The sequence below is a fragment of the Cnephaeus nilssonii genome (genome assembly GCF_951640355.1).
Source record: "Cnephaeus nilssonii genome assembly, chromosome: 24".
Lineage (NCBI taxonomy): Eukaryota > Metazoa > Chordata > Mammalia > Chiroptera > Vespertilionidae > Cnephaeus > Cnephaeus nilssonii.
Genome location: NC_137095.1, coordinates 15,309,362 through 15,324,534, shown reverse-complemented (window position 1 = coordinate 15,324,534; position 15,173 = coordinate 15,309,362). Strand labels below are relative to the sequence as shown.

Sequence of the window (15,173 nt, the reverse complement as noted above, 5' to 3'; positions counted from 1 at the left end):
ATCGTGGCACCGCCTAGATGTCCATGCTCCCCCCCACCCGCAGGTCATCCTGGGGATTCTCCTCCCGCCCACCATCCTGTTTCTGGAATTCCGCACCTACGACGATTTCTCCTATCAGACGTCCAAGGAGAACGAGAACGGCAAAGAAAAGGAAGAGGAGGCCACGGTCAGTGTCGCCCGGATCGTACGAGCGCCCGTCCGCTCTCGTTCCCAAGATCGTTCCGGTTTCTCTCCCCCAGAATGTGGACGGGGCGTCGTGGGGGGCGTTTTGGTGATGGTGTCTAACGCGCCTGCCTGCGGAATATGGTGCTGGAGGGGGGCGGCGGGCGCCTGCCGTTCCCAAGCAGCCACCTGCCTGCGTGTTTCCCAGGACCCGGGCGCAGACGCTGGCTCCAGAAAGGGGGACGAGGAGAGTGAGCACAGGAAGCAGAGAGGCATCCCCATCGGGACGAAGATCTGCGAGTTCTACAACGCGCCCATCGTCAAGTTCTGGTTTTACACGGTGAGGCCTCCCCGTAGCCTCCGCCGCGCGGCCTGTTTAGAGCAGGGAGACGTGTGAGGACCCGGAAAAGTGTCGAGGCCGCGAGGAGATGAGATTTCGGGTGGCGAGCACACGACAGAACACGCCCCTGAACTTCACATCACGCTATTAGCTAACGTTACCTCAAAAAAAAAACACCTTGCCTAACCGGTGTGGCTCAGTGGATAGAGCGTCGGTCTGCGGACGGAAGGGGCCCAGGTTCGATTCCGGTCAAGGGCATGGACCTTGGTTGCGGGCACAAGGTCCATGCCTATATTTAAATATATATATATTAAATATATATCTTTATTTCATAGAGGAAGAGAGAGGGAAAAAGAGCTAGAAACATCAATGATGAAAGAGAACCATTGATTGGCTGCCTCCTGCACATCCACCACTGGGGATAAAGCCCACAACCCAGGCATGCGCCCTTGGCTGGAATTGAACCTGGGACCCTTCAGTCCGCAGGCTGACTCTCCATCCACTGAGCCAAACCAGCTAGGGCGAATAAAATATATTAAAAAAAAAGAGAAAACCACCTTAATTTTTTAAAAAAGAGCCCGGCCAGCGTGGCTCAGTGGTTGAGCATCGACGCATGAACCAGGACGTCACGGTTCAATCCCCAATCAGGGCACATGCCCGGGTTGTGGGTTCGATCCCCAGTAAGGGGCATGCAGGAGGCAGCCGATCCATGATGCTCTCTCCTCACGGATGTTTCTCTCTCTCTCTCCCTCTTCCTTCCTCTCTGACATCAATAAGACATTAAAAAAAAAAAAAGAAAAAAACAGCCTGCTCTATTTGGTCAACCATTTCCTGAACTCACCCCTAGTGCCTGGGCAGGGCCCGACCCCACCCCTGTGTTGGAACTAGGGGTCCAAACTTCCTTGGGGAGCGGGCTGTCTGCCCGGAGGCGGCTCACGGCTCTCCCGTCTCGCAGATCTCGTACCTGGGCTACCTGCTGCTGTTCAACTACATCATCCTGGTGCGCATGGAGCGCTGGCCCTGCCTGCAGGAGTGGGTGGTCATCGCCTACATCGTCACCCTGGCCCTGGAGAAGGTCCGCGAGGCACGTGCTCCCCGGCCGCCGGCCCACGCCACCGCCCGCAACTCTGACGCAGCTTCTTCTGCTTTTGAAACCAGTTTCCTTCCTTCCTTCCTTCCTCTTAGTAAATAATACACGGAGTGGCGAGATGATGATGATCTCTGAGCGCATAATAATCTGGCCACTCAGTGTATATTCTATATAATAAAAGGCTAATATGTAAATTGTCCCCTTGGCCAGGAGTTCGACCAGCAGGCAGGCCGGCCAACCACCCATGTCCCCTCCCCCTGGCCAGGCTGGCCGGACCCCACCCATGCACGAATTCATGCATTGGGCCTTATACACACACACACACACACACACACACACACAAACATACACACTGAGTGGCCAGATTATTATGCGTTCAGAGATCATAATAATCTGGCCACTCGGTGTATATATATATTTTATATTGATCTCAGAGAGGAAGGGAGAGGGAGAGAGAGAAACATCAAGGATGAGAGAGAATCATAGATTGCCTGCCTGCTGCACGCCCCCTCCTGGGGATCGAGCCAGCAACCTGGACATGTGTCCTTGACTGGAATTGAACCTGGGACCGTTCAGTCTGCAGGTCGACGCTCTATCCACTGAGCCAAACCAGCTAGGGGAATAAATATATTTTTATTGATTTCAGAGAGAAAGGGAGAGGGAGAGAGAGAGAGAGAGAGAGAAACATCAATGATGAGAGAGAATCATGGATCGGCTGCCGCCTGCACGCCCCAACATAGGGATGGAGCCCACAACTCAGGTGTGTGCCCTGACAGGGAATCCAACCGTGACCTCCTGGTTCCTAGGTTGACGCTCAAACACTGAGCCTTGCTGGCCGGGCTGAAGTAGTGATTTTTTTAATCAGCGATTTTTCAGAGGCTAAGAGCTCATGTTGGAGAAAATCAAGCTTCCCTCGCCCCCGCCTTCCCCGATCTAAATTGCCAAGAGGAATCCTGGCAGCTCAATATCCCCACCCCCGGCTCTGTCCTCCCCACTGGGTAGCCTCCCTTCCGTGGGACGACACGGACCCATCTCCGCTCCAGACTTTCCTCCTGGAACGTTCGCTCGCAGGCGCGGGTCCAGAGAATTAGAAAAGACATCAGAAGCAGCTGCCTCCCCTGCAGCCAGAGGGTATCATCCCCAAGGCATTTCCTGAGAGCGTGCGAAACACGGGATCGAGGAACAACAGAGGACTCCGTGGAATTTCCCTTCCTAGAGATCTTTTTATTTTTTAAATATGTTTTTATTGACTTCAGAGAGGAAGGGAGAGGGAGAGAGAGAGAAACATCAATGATGCCAGAGAATCAGGGATCGGCTGCATCCTGCACGCCCCCTACTGGGGATCGAGCCCGCAACCCGGGCATGTGCCGTGACCGGGAATCCAACCGTGACCTCCTGGTGCATAGGTCAGTGTGCAACCACGGAGCCACGCTGGCCGGCTGCTTCTAGAGATCTCTGCCCGCCTGAGAGGACTGGTGTTGCGAGGTCCCGAGCAGGGAAGGGAACCGTGTCCCCTGGAATGTCCCGACGCCCCCGTGGGCCTCGGATCCGTAGAGGACGAGGCCTCCCAGCGGCACTCCCCGCTCATGGCTCCGTGGCGTCCGTTTTCAGATCCTCATGTCGGAGCCGGGCAAGCTCAGCCAGAAGGTGAAGGTGTGGCTGCAGGAGTACTGGAACATCACGGACCTGGTGGCCATCTCCGTGTTCCTGGTCGGGGCCGTCCTGCGCCTGCAGCGGGAGCCGTACATGGGCTACGGCCGCGTCATCTACTGCGTGGACATCATCTTCTGGTACATCCGCGTCCTGGACATCTTCGGGGTCAACAAGTACCTGGGGCCCTACGTGATGATGATCGGGAAGATGGTGAGTCCCGGGCCCACAGCCCCTGCAGACACCGCGGTGCGGTCAGCACGGGCCGCGCCTGGCGCCTGGCTTCCTTTCATTTCATTTGGTCTTTCCTTTGTCGTTGGTTCCCTCTTCCTTCTTCTTGTTCTTCTTCCTCCTTCCTCCACCTCCTCCTCTCCCTCCTTCTACCATGGATTTTTAGAGAGAAAGTGGAAGGCAGGGGGAGAGACAGAGAGAAACGTGGGTTTGAGAGAGACACATCGATGGGTTGCCTCCTGCACACGCCCCATCCAGGGCCAGGGATTGAGTCTGCAACCGAGGTACATGCTCTTGACCAGGAATCGAACCCGGGACCAATCTCTATCCACTGAGCCAACTGACAAGGGCTCTTCTTTAAAAAAAAAAAAAAATCAGTGTTATTGGTTTCAGAGAGGAAGGGAGAGGGAGGAGAGAGAGATGGAAACATCAATGAGGAGAGAGCCATTGAGTGGCTGCCTCCTGCATGCCCCCTACTGGGGATCAAGCCCGCAACCGGGGCGGGTGCCATGACTGGGAATTGAACCGTGACCTCCAGGTTCATAGGTCAACGCTCAACCACGGAGCCACGCCGGCCAGGCCAAGAGGCTTTCTTTGGCCTTGTGGAGCACTGATGAAGTCTTTGGGTTGAGCAAGATCAGGAACCATGTGAACTTGAGACCATCAGGGACCCATTTCCTTGGATGGACAGATGACTGACATGCTACACTTTGATGGACATGCTGCACTTTGATTGACAGATGATTGACATGCTGTACTTCGTGGTCATCATGCTGGTGGTGCTGATGAGCTTCGGCGTCGCCCGCCAGGCCATCCTGCACCCCGACGAGGAGCCCTCCTGGAGGCTGGCCCGGAACATCTTCTACATGCCCTACTGGATGATCTACGGGGAGGTGTTTGCAGACCAGACAGACCGTAAGACTAGAATTCATAGTAAGGCTTGCTTCCCTGCTCCCCAGGCAGGCGGTAGGCCTCGCTCAGGGAGGGGAGGGCATGTGCCGTGACCTCCTGGTTCATGGGTTGACACCCAACCACTGAGCCACGCCGGACGAGCTGGGTTTTTGATTCTTGATCTGATTACTACATACTTATTTTGTATTTACTCGTGCCTGTGAGGTGTTTGGATTGGGATGCTGAGGGTGCCTGATTGGCTAACCCAGTGGTCGCTCTGTTGACTAATGAGTTTGCCGACCAATGGGCTAACCTGCACATTAAAATGATCATCTGTTGGTAGCTTTGTGTCTTTCTTGCAGTGTTTTTAACTGCTGAGCTTTTGCTATCGCTTATGACACATGATAAAGTAAATATGCATGAAATACATACATACATACACACATATATTTCCTAGAATTAATAATGCGAACAATTCTTCTAAACAGACCACCGTTTGCAAGCGTGGATTTGTAGTTCCAGAGCGTGAAGACTTTGCATGTCTTGTGTTGTTAATCATTTTACTTTTCTCTCAACTGCCATCTTATTTTTCCCCCCTCAATCGCCATATAGTCTACGCCATGGAAATTAACCGTAAGTTTACACAGAACTTATGACTCTACCAGGGGTGGGGAACCTTTTTCCCCGCCAAGGGCCATTTGGGTATTTTTATCACATCATTTGCGGGCCATACAACATGATCCTCTTAAAAATTAGCCGGCTCTGTTGGCTCCAACATTTCGTTAACTCACCCCCAATGCCTTGGCGGGGCCAGGCCACACAATGCCTCAGGCTTTATATGGCCCGTGGGCCGGAAGTTCCCCACCCCTGTGTCTAGCGCCCATGAAGTGTGCGTATTCGTTCGTTAATTAGTCTCTTCCTTAGCTAGTTACTGATGGCTTTACCCTGGGTGCAAATACTTCTCTGGTTTTCTGGTGTCAATAGTTGTTTTTTTAAACTGTAAATAAATGAGAAGTATGTAGACTAGAAATCGATGGAGATTATGTTACTAATGGCTGTTGGGACCACCCTATCTTTTCTCCACAAAATAGATCCCATGTGATCCAAGTGGCATTCCAAATGGGCAGAGAAAGGAAAGATGATTTACCTTTTAAAATATTTTTTGTATTGATTTGAGAGAGAGGGAGGGGAAGGGAGAGGGAGAGAGCAACATCCATCGGCTGCCTCCTGCACGCCCCCTACTGGGGATGGAGCCCGCACCCCGGGCATGTGCCCTGGACCAGGGATCGAACCGTGACCTCCTGGTTCCTAGGTCGATGCTCAACCCCTGAGCCACACCAGCCGGACCCTTATCTCCTTTATATGAGTTGCTATTTTTCACAGAAAAGAAAACCATATTAAAAAAGACATAGGTCACGTAATAACCTCGGTGAGCTATTGATTCTTTCCCTCCTACATCAAAGCGAGCACAAAATGACCACCTTCCGTTTCAGCGCCCTGCGGCGACAACCAGTACGATGAGGAAGGCAAGCGTCTGCCCCCCTGCATCCCGGGCGCCTGGCTGACCCCGGCCATCATGGCCTGCTACCTGCTGGTGGCCAACATCCTGCTGGTCAACCTGCTCATCGCCGTCTTCAAGTGCGTGTCCGGCGGACGAGCGCCTGCTTGTTCCTGTCACTCTACGGGGTTTCCTTTTTCTCGCAGAACGTCCCCACACTGCCGCGCATTTTCCCAGAATGTCACTGGGGCTTGGGAAAGGGTGGAATTTTTTTCTTTTTTAATCCTCACCTGAGGATATTGTATTTCCATTGATTTTTAGGGAGAGTGGAAGAGAGAGGGAAAGACAGAGAGAAACATCGATGTGAGAGAGTCACATCAACGGGTTGCCTCCTGCAGGAGCCCCAACCAGGGCCTGGGCCAGGGAGGAGCCTGCCACCGAGGTGCGTGCCCTTGACCGGAATCGAACCCGGGGGGACCCTTTGGTTCGCAGGCCGACGCGCTATCCCCTGAGCCACACGGGCCGGGGCCAGTTCCTTGAGTCTTGTCGTTTCACGGTAACGCTAACGGCTCTGGGAAGATCGTGTAAGAGATCCTCCCCCCGACTGACGGAAAACGTCTCCTCTTTTAAAGCAACACCTTCTTTGAAGTGAAGTCCATCTCCAACCAGGTGTGGAAGTTCCAGCGGTACCAGCTCATCATGACGTTCCACGACCGGCCGGTCCTGCCTCCGCCCATGATTGTCCTGAGCCACCTCTACATCATCGCCCTGCGGCTCAGCGGCCGCTGCAGGAGGAAGCGGGGAGGGGACCAGGACGAGCAGGACCGCGGGCTGAGTAGGTGCCTGCCTTCCTGAGGGCCCACGTCCCGCCCGTCCCTCCCTCCCGCCACCACCCCCCCCACACACAGTGGGGCTCAGGGGTTGAGCGTCGACCTAGGAACCAGGAGGCCACGGTTCGATTCCTGGTCAGGGCACAGGCCCGGGTTGCGGGCTCCATCCCCAGTAGGAGGCAGCCGACCCATGATGCTCTCTCCTCATGGATGTTCCTCTCTCTCCCCCTCTCCCTTCCTCTCTGAAATCCATACAAATATATTACAAACACAAACACACGCGTGCTGCCCAGAGCTGTTTCTCAGCGACGAGGAGCTGAAGCGGCTGCACGAGTTCGAGGCGCAGTGCGTGCAGGAGCACTTCCAGGAGAAGGAGGACGAGCAGCAGTCGTCAAGCGACGAGCGCATCCGCGTCACCTGCGACAGGTGGGCCCGGGGCGCGGCACCGCCCACGCAGGGCCCGGGTGTGCGGGGGATGAGGGGGGGGCCCTCCGCCCCGTGCTGAGGGGGGCCTGCCCAAGTTCATTTGATATGCACTCCCAGCCCTGGCTGGTGTGGCTCAGTGGATAGAACGTCGGCCTGCGGACCGAAGGGTCCCGGGTTCCAATCTGGTCAAGGGCACGTACCTCGGTTGCAGGCTCCTCTCCGGCCCGGGCCCTGGTCGGGGAGCGTGCAGGAGGCAACCCATCGATGTGTCTCTCTCCCATCGATGTTTCTGTCTCCTTCCCCTCCCTTCCACTCTCTCTAAAAATCAGTGGAAAAAATATCCTCGGGTGATAACTGGTTAAAAAACCCCCACGTGGCTCCAGAGTTGAACCAACAACGTGGGTAGGAGGGCGAGCCTGGAGAGGCAGCCATGCTACGGGGCCGCTAGCTCATCGTATAGCCCTGGGCGCTCAGAATTACAGGTTCCTGACGGAGACACCTGTGTTTACGGAGAAGCATAAAAACACGGGAGGACCTCAAAGAACAGCTCGGCGCGATTCCCAGTCCAGGGCCCTGCAATCACAGCAGACCCGGCGACACCCCTGGAGTCGCCCCGGTGCTCGCTCAGGCCGGCGACGCTCGCTCGGCCCCCGGCAGCGGCCGGTGCCAGGCCTCTGTCCCCTCCTGGACCTGGTCACCTTGTAACGAAAGGCCGAACTCCAGGGTTTTCACACCGTCCTTTGGCCTTAATGAGGTACATTTTCTTTTCAAAAAAAATTTTTTATTGATTTCAGAGAGCGGAAGGGAGAGGGAGAGAAGAGAGAGAAACATCAATGATGCGAGAATCAAGGATCGGCTGCCTCCTGCACGCCCCACACCGGGGATGGAGCCCGCAACCCGGGCACATGCCCTTGACCGGAACGGAACCCGGGACCCTTCAGTCCGCAGGCCAACGCTCTAGCCGCTGAGCCACACCGGCCAGGGCTTTGAGGAAACTTGGAAATGCTGCCTCACTGTTTGAAATGCGATTCCTGAGCTTTCCAGATCTACTCGGTATTTCTTCCAGGACAGAGGAGGCACCCCGTGTCGGTGATGGGAAATTTCCACTCTTGAGTTAGTTATGGACTTGGATTGAGTCACAGCCAGTCACGGACAATGGAAATGCTGTTCAGTCCCCCGCCCCCTCCCCCCCGCATTGCTGGGATTTTTGCCATTCTTGGACCCGGGCTCCAGGAATGTGATGATCAGGTCGCTACCAAATTGCATTTTCCCTCCAGGGGCTCCCTGCGCACGCAGTGGGAAGGCACAGGCCCCTTCCTGTTTCCCTGGGATGGGAGCGCATTCCTGCCCGTCCCATTGTTCCCTTCCTGGGCTGAGTCACACGTGAATGCCAGGGACAGAGAGGAGGAGGGTTCCGGAGAAGCCGGACCAGGCCAGCTGAGGAGCAGGGGAAATCACACGAATGATTTTCACCTCATTTTTGGCACCAGGGATGACTCTAAAATCAAACCTTGGAGGCTGCAATGTTCCTCCCATTTCTATAACTTTATATATATATGCATTTAAAAATATATTTTGATTGATGTCAGAGAGGAAGGGAGAGGGAGAGAAACATCAATGGTGAGAGAGACTCAGTGATCAGCTGCCTCCCGTAACACGGGAATTCGAACCGTGACTTTCTGGTTCATAGGTCGACGTTCAACCACTGAGCCATGCCGCCTGGGCTTAATATATTTTTATTGATGTCAGAGAGGAAGGGAGAGGGAGAGAGAGAGAAAAACATCCGTGATGAGAGAGAATCATGGATCGGCTGCCTCCTGCACGCCCCACACTGGGGATGGAGCCTGCAACCTGGGCATGTGCCCTGACGGGGAATGGAACCGTGACCGCCTGGTTCCTAGGTCAACGCTCAGCCACGGAGCCACACCGGCCGGGCATGGGTTCCGTAGGTTCTTGCCAGGTTTGTGGATCTGAGTTAAGGTCTTGGGTTTCCTTGAGGCTTGATAGGTCATCAGCAACTCGTGGCCTTGGCATCTTACTGGACAGTCTCTGCCCACGGGACCAGGAGGAGAAGATGCTGGGAACAGAGGCCCTTACAAGACAAGAAGGCGAGACATGAGGCAGTAACCAGAAGAGGCCCCGGAAGAGAGATCGGCACCCACCTCATCGAAAGGAGGCGGGTGATGCTTGGCCTGCGTGGCTCGGTGGTTGAGCATTGACCTAGGAACCAGGAGGTCACTGGTTCGATTCCCAGTCAGGGCACATGCCCGGGTTGTCGGCTCGATCCCCAGAAGGGGGCTTGCAGGAGGCAGCCGATCCATGATTCTCTCTCATCATGGAAGTTTTCCACCTCCCTCTCCCTTCCTCTCTGAACCCAATAAAAATACATAAAAAAAGAAAGAAAAGAAAAGGAGGTGGGTGATTCCTCAGATGAAGAGAAGGTGCTAGGAAGACAAACAGTCAGGGATGGAGGAGAAGTCTGGGACGATCCCATTGGGGATGTCTTGAGCTTATACATTCACAGGAGTCAACGTCACGTGCACGCTGGGGGATGGGTTCTGTCCTGGAGTCTCGGGGTGCCTCCTGAATGACACGTTTGTTCCTGACCCGGCTTTGAGAGCCGATCCAGAGAGAGAGATACAGGTATCAGGTAGGTAGAGATTAAAAAAAAAAAAAAAAAAGCCAGCTCTTAGTCATTCATGTTGGGCGTACAGGGTGTGGTTCCGCTCTTGCCGGAGACACACCCCAGAATGAGACACACCCGCTCCGGCACAGGCAGCACCGGGCCTTCCTCCTCACAGGGCCTCCCTAGCCGGCTTGGCGCACAAACAAGACAGAGGGAGCCCGGCCGGCCTGGCTCAGGGGTGGAGCATCCACGTACGAACCAGGAGGTCTCAGTTCGATTCCTGGTCAGGGCACAGGCCCGGATTGCGGGCTGGATCCCAGTAGGGGGGCGCGCAGGAGGCAGCCGGTAGAATAGTCTCTCTCATCATGGATGCTTCTGTCTCTCTCTCCCTTCCTCTCTGAAATCAATAAAAAAAAAAAGAAAAAAGGAAAGGTAATCATTAAAAAACAAACAAAGGAATGAGAAAGCCGGAAGATTTAAGACTCTCAAGTCGTGTTCCCTGTGCAATCTTTTGCATGTAGGTAAGCCCGGTCGGGCTCTGCCCTGGGCTGCCTCCCTACAATTACCCAACTTAAAAGGCAGCCCCGAGGAAGAAGTCGGCGGAGGCTGAAAGAGTTGGGTGGAAACTCGGGGCTGGATTAGACGCCTTTTTGATCTGCCGACCTGGAATGAAATGACAGGGCAGGCCTGGTCTCAGAACTCGAGAGAAAATGCTGTGAGATCGTGAGTACCAGCCGGGCCCAGGACTCCCACGGAACATGATGGCTTTATGGGAGCAGTGAGCTCTGTCATTAGGGAAACACTCCCGTGTGATTCCCGGGATGCCTCGCAGGCGAAGGGGGGTGGCTGTCCGCAAAGAGCTGACGGCATATGAAACGAGGTTTCACGGCTGGCTGACTGCACGGCTCCCCGTGTCAGAGCTCTGGCCTTGGACACACAGGGACTCTCAGCATGAGGACTTGACCTCGGACCCTGTATGTTGTAACAGAGAAGCGTCTGAGAGGCCAGGACTCATGGGTATTTTCTTGGAAGTTGCTCCAGAAGTCCCCCCAAGGTATACAGTGTTGTTCCTGCTATTTGAATGCAATGGGAAGCGTTATGTACGATGCTCTCGATCTAATTTAAATATTTAAATGTAGCCCGGCCAGGGTGGCACAGTGGTTGAGCGTCAACCTAGGAAACAGGAGATGCCGGTTGCTTTCCTGGTTCTGGACTCCATCCCCAGTAGGGGACGTGCAGGAGTCAGCCCATCAATGATTCTCTCTCATCATTGATGCTTCTCTCTCTCTCCCTCTCTCCCCCCCTCTCCGGTCCTCTCTGAAATCAATAATAATTTTTTTAAAAGAAGAAAGACTGTAAAAACATCTACACTAATAAAAGAGTAAGATTCAAATCGACCGTACCCTTACGACACCCACCAGCCAATCAGGAGTGAGTATGCAAATTAACCCAACAAAGATGGTGGGTTAATTTGCATACGCAGGCACCGAGAGGCTGTGGGTGGGGCAGGACGCTTGCGTCGTTGCCATGGCGACGATGCAGGCGTTCAGCGCTGCTCCAGGCTTCTGGGCAGCGTGGGAAGGCGGAAAGGCGGTGCCAGCAGCCAGGGGAAGGAAGGCCCGTTCTTGCACGAGTCTTCGTGCATCGGGCCTCTAGTGTAACTATCACACAATGTTACTTTTTTGTTGAGGATTCATCATCTCAGCTGAGTATGCCTCTCCTTTGCTGTTGGCCAGGGTTGAAAACATGTCCATGCGGCTGGAGGAGATCAACGAGCGGGAGAGTTTCATGAAGACGGCGCTGCAGACGGTGGACCTGCGGCTCTCGCAGCTGGAAGAGCTGTCGGGCCGGATGGCGAGCGCCCTGGAGACCCTGGCGGGGATCGACAGGTCCGAGCTCATGCACACGCGCTCCCGCGCCTCCTCCGAGTGCGAGGCCAGCTTCCTGCTGCGGCAGAGCAGCGCCAACAGCGCCGACAGCGCCGGCGGGTGCCGCTTCCACTTCCCCGCGGAGGAGCCGGGCGACGACGCCTCTCTCTCCAGGCCACCGGGCTCGGGGTTCGGCAAGAAGAGAGCCTGCTCCTTCCGTGGGAAGGAAGAAAAGGACCCCCAGGTGCACCTGGTCCTGGGGAGGCAGGGCAGCCTTCGCCTCTCCCCAGGCAGGAGCGCCCCAGCCACGCCAGGGGGCAGTCGACTGGCGTTAGACAACATCGAGGACCCGTCGGAGTCGAAATCAGGCCCAGAAACGGGGATTTATGCGGGAGGGGACGAAAGGCAGGCGGACTGGGAAAGGGGAAGGGAAGAAACGAAGGCCCTGCCCGCAGAGCAGAAATCGGATTTGCAAAACGCACAGCTCACGGTGGGAACGGCAGCGATGGAGGGGGCTGTGCCCGGCCCCCCCGGAGACACGAAAAGGCCACGCTCCGACCCCAATGAGGCGTTCAATGCCTGTCAGACCCTGGAGTCCACGAGCTTTGTGTATTCCCACGGGAGGAAGCTGGTCGGCGGGGTGAGCCAGTGGGGCGCGGGGTACGGGTCGGTCCTGGATCAGGCGTGGACCGCGGAGTGGAAATACCAAGTTCACAAGATCACGCGGTCCCGCAGCACCGACATACCCTCCTACGCGGTGTCAGAAGCCGCCCGGCTGGCGGAGCACCAAGACCGACCGACAGACACGGAGGAGGCTCGCTGTGCCCCTCGAGGGGTCCCCTGGACGCCTCGCCTGTCCCTGGCCGTGACCGAGCGAGCGGAGAAGGGGAATCTGCTGACGGTGAGCGCAGACCAGACGCCGGGGTTCCCGTCGTTAAGGTCTAAGAGTTTACACGGCCGCCCCAGGAGGGCTCCGGGCGTGCAGGGCAGGTTAGACGCACCCGGGCACACCGGCAGCGTGGGCAGCCTCGTCGCCACGTGTGGAATGAAGACGGAGACCACGCGAGAGAAAACTCCCGCCGAAACGGAATGCTGATGCGCTTGGCTCCTCCGGCTTTTGAAATTAAAGCCGCAGAGGACCAGCACCCTCTTGGCCATCTGATCATCATAAGGTTCCAAAAACATCGGCCTGAAAGGCATTCAGCAGTGTGGACGCGGGATGGAAATTCCAGGCCTCTGGGCTCCCTTGTGTCCTCCCCGAATTCCTACATTGGAACCCTGACCCCAGTGTGACTGTCTCTGGAGACACGGCCGTTAGGAGGTCATTACGGATAGGTGAGGCCATAAAGGATGAGCGCCCTGAGAAGAAGACACCAGAGCCCGACCAGCGTGGCTCAGCAGTTGAGCATCGACCTGGGAACCAGGAGGTCACGGTTCGATTCCCGGTCAGGGCACACGCCGGGGTTGTGGGCTCGAACCCCAGTAGGAGGCATGCAGGAGGCAGCCGATCCATGATTCTTTCTCATCATGGATGTTTCTCTCTCTCTCCCTCTCCCTTCCTCTCTGAAGTCAATAAAAATATATTAAACAAAAAGCTCTTTAAAATCAATAAAAATATATTTAAAAAGGAGAAGATACCAGAGTGCTCTCCCGAGCTCGCTCCCTGCCTCCTTCCCTCCCTCCCTCCACAGCCCTGTGAGGACACAGCCTCTGTGTTGGAAGCCAGATGAAGCGCTCACACCAGAGACCTACCGTGGTCTTGAGCTCCCAGCCTCCAGAACGGTGAGAAACCCATCTCCGTGGCTGCAGCCACCCCGCCGGCCTGTGGTGTTTTCTGGCGGCAGCCCAGGCGGGCCGATACACCGAGGTACCTGAAACGGTCGTAAGATTTAGTGTCAGGTCATAGTTTTCCCACTTTTCAACCACGTGGTCACACAGGACAGTTACAGAGTCGAAGAAAACCTATTCGGGAAAACCCACATCACAGAGCAAGCCCTTTAAAAACAAAGTAAACAGCCCGGCCGGCGTTGCTCAGTGGATAGAGCGTCGGCCTGTGGACTCAAGGGTCCCAGGTTCGATTCCGGTCAAGGGCACATGCCTGGGTTGTGGGCTCTATCCCCAGTGGGGGGCGTGCAGGAGGCAGCCGATCAATGATTCTCTCTTTCTCTCTCATCATTGATGTTTCTATCTCTCTTTCCCTCTTTTTTTTTTTTAATATATTTTATTGATTTTTTTACAGAGAAGAAGGGAGAGGGATAGAGAGGTAGAAACATCGATGAGAGAGAAACATCGATCAGCTGCCTCCTGCACACCCCCTACTGGGGATGTGCCCGCAACCAAGGTACATGCCCTTGACCGGAATCGAACCTGGGACCCTTCAGTCCGCAGGCCGGCGCTCTATCCACTGAGCCAAACCGGTTAGGGCTCTCTTTCCCTCTTCCTTCCTCTCTGAAATCAATATATATTTTTTAAAAAAAGAAAAAGAAAACAGCCCGGCCTGCATGCCTCAGAGATTGAGCTAGGAACCAGGAGGTCACAGTTCAATTCCTGGACGGGGCACATGCTGGGTTGCGGGCTCCATCCCCAGTAGGAGACATGCAGGAGGCAGCCGATCCATGATTCTTTCTCATCATGGATGTTTCTCTCTCCCCCCCTTTCCTTTCCTGTCTGAAATTGATAAAAAATATATATATAAAAGTAAAAATAAAGAAACACGCACATATTGATTGAAGTGTATGCGTGGATAATCATCCATTGCTTCCCAGCTTCTTTTTTGAGATGTAACTGACATACATCACCGTATAAGCTTAAAGCGTGTAGCGTTACGATTTCACTGAGATTGAGACATGGTTACCACAATAAGTTTAGTTGGAATCCATCATCACGTGGACATAATGAGAAGAAGCCAAAATAATTTTTTTCCTTGTCATGAGAACTCTTTGGATTTACTCTTTTAACAGCGTTCATATACACTGAGTGGCCAGATTATGATGATCTCTGAACGCATAATAATTTGGCCACTCAGTGTGTGTGTGTGTGTGTGTATATATATATATATATATATATATATATATATACACACACACATATACACACACACATATACACACACACATACATATCAGAGGCCCGGTGCATGAATTTGTGCATGGGTGGGGTCCGGCCAGCCTGGCCAGGGGGAGGGGACATGGGCAGTTGTCCGGCCTGCCTGCTGGTCGAATTCCTGGTCAAGGGGACCATTTGCATATTAGCCTTTTATTCTATAGGATAGACACTGAGTGGCCAGATTATTATGCGTTCAGAGATCATCATAATCTGGCTATTCCGTGTATACCACACAATCGTGCTAACTGCAGCCATCATGTTGTACGTGACGCCCACAGGACTTACTTATTCCAGTTATGCATTGGAAGGTCGGACTGTTACCCACATTTCTCCCCTTCCCCCCTCCCCCAACCTGGTAGCCACAAATCTGATATTTTCTCTTTGTTTTGTTTAATCCATTTAATGTAGATCAATCACTAACTATTCATTAAGAAAAACCTTTAATGTATGTGCACA

The 15,173-nt window shown here is 54.4% G+C and overlaps 1 protein-coding gene and 1 long non-coding RNA gene across 2 annotated transcripts in view; one reads left to right on the top strand and one right to left on the bottom strand.

The window, feature by feature from the left end:
* TRPM1 (transient receptor potential cation channel subfamily M member 1) overlaps positions 1 to 13,480 on the top strand; it is a 39,145-nt gene extending 25,665 nt beyond the window's left edge. The window contains exons 18-26 of the mRNA XM_079763956.1: positions 44 to 166; positions 371 to 502; positions 1,458 to 1,586; positions 3,204 to 3,455; positions 4,214 to 4,388; positions 5,858 to 6,002; positions 6,495 to 6,697; positions 6,986 to 7,118; positions 11,481 to 13,480. Of these exons, the coding sequence (XP_079620082.1) occupies positions 44 to 166; positions 371 to 502; positions 1,458 to 1,586; positions 3,204 to 3,455; positions 4,214 to 4,388; positions 5,858 to 6,002; positions 6,495 to 6,697; positions 6,986 to 7,118; positions 11,481 to 12,708 (2,520 nt within the window). The 3' untranslated portion in view covers positions 12,709 to 13,480. The remainder of the gene's footprint in view (positions 1 to 43; positions 167 to 370; positions 503 to 1,457; positions 1,587 to 3,203; positions 3,456 to 4,213; positions 4,389 to 5,857; positions 6,003 to 6,494; positions 6,698 to 6,985; positions 7,119 to 11,480) is intronic.
* The window catches only part of LOC307094855, a 28,680-nt gene that overhangs the window by 10,770 nt on the left and 2,737 nt on the right, over positions 1 to 15,173 (bottom strand). The window contains exon 2 of the long non-coding RNA XR_013813137.1: positions 13,365 to 13,483. This is a non-coding gene — a long non-coding RNA (uncharacterized lncRNA). The remainder of the gene's footprint in view (positions 1 to 13,364; positions 13,484 to 15,173) is intronic.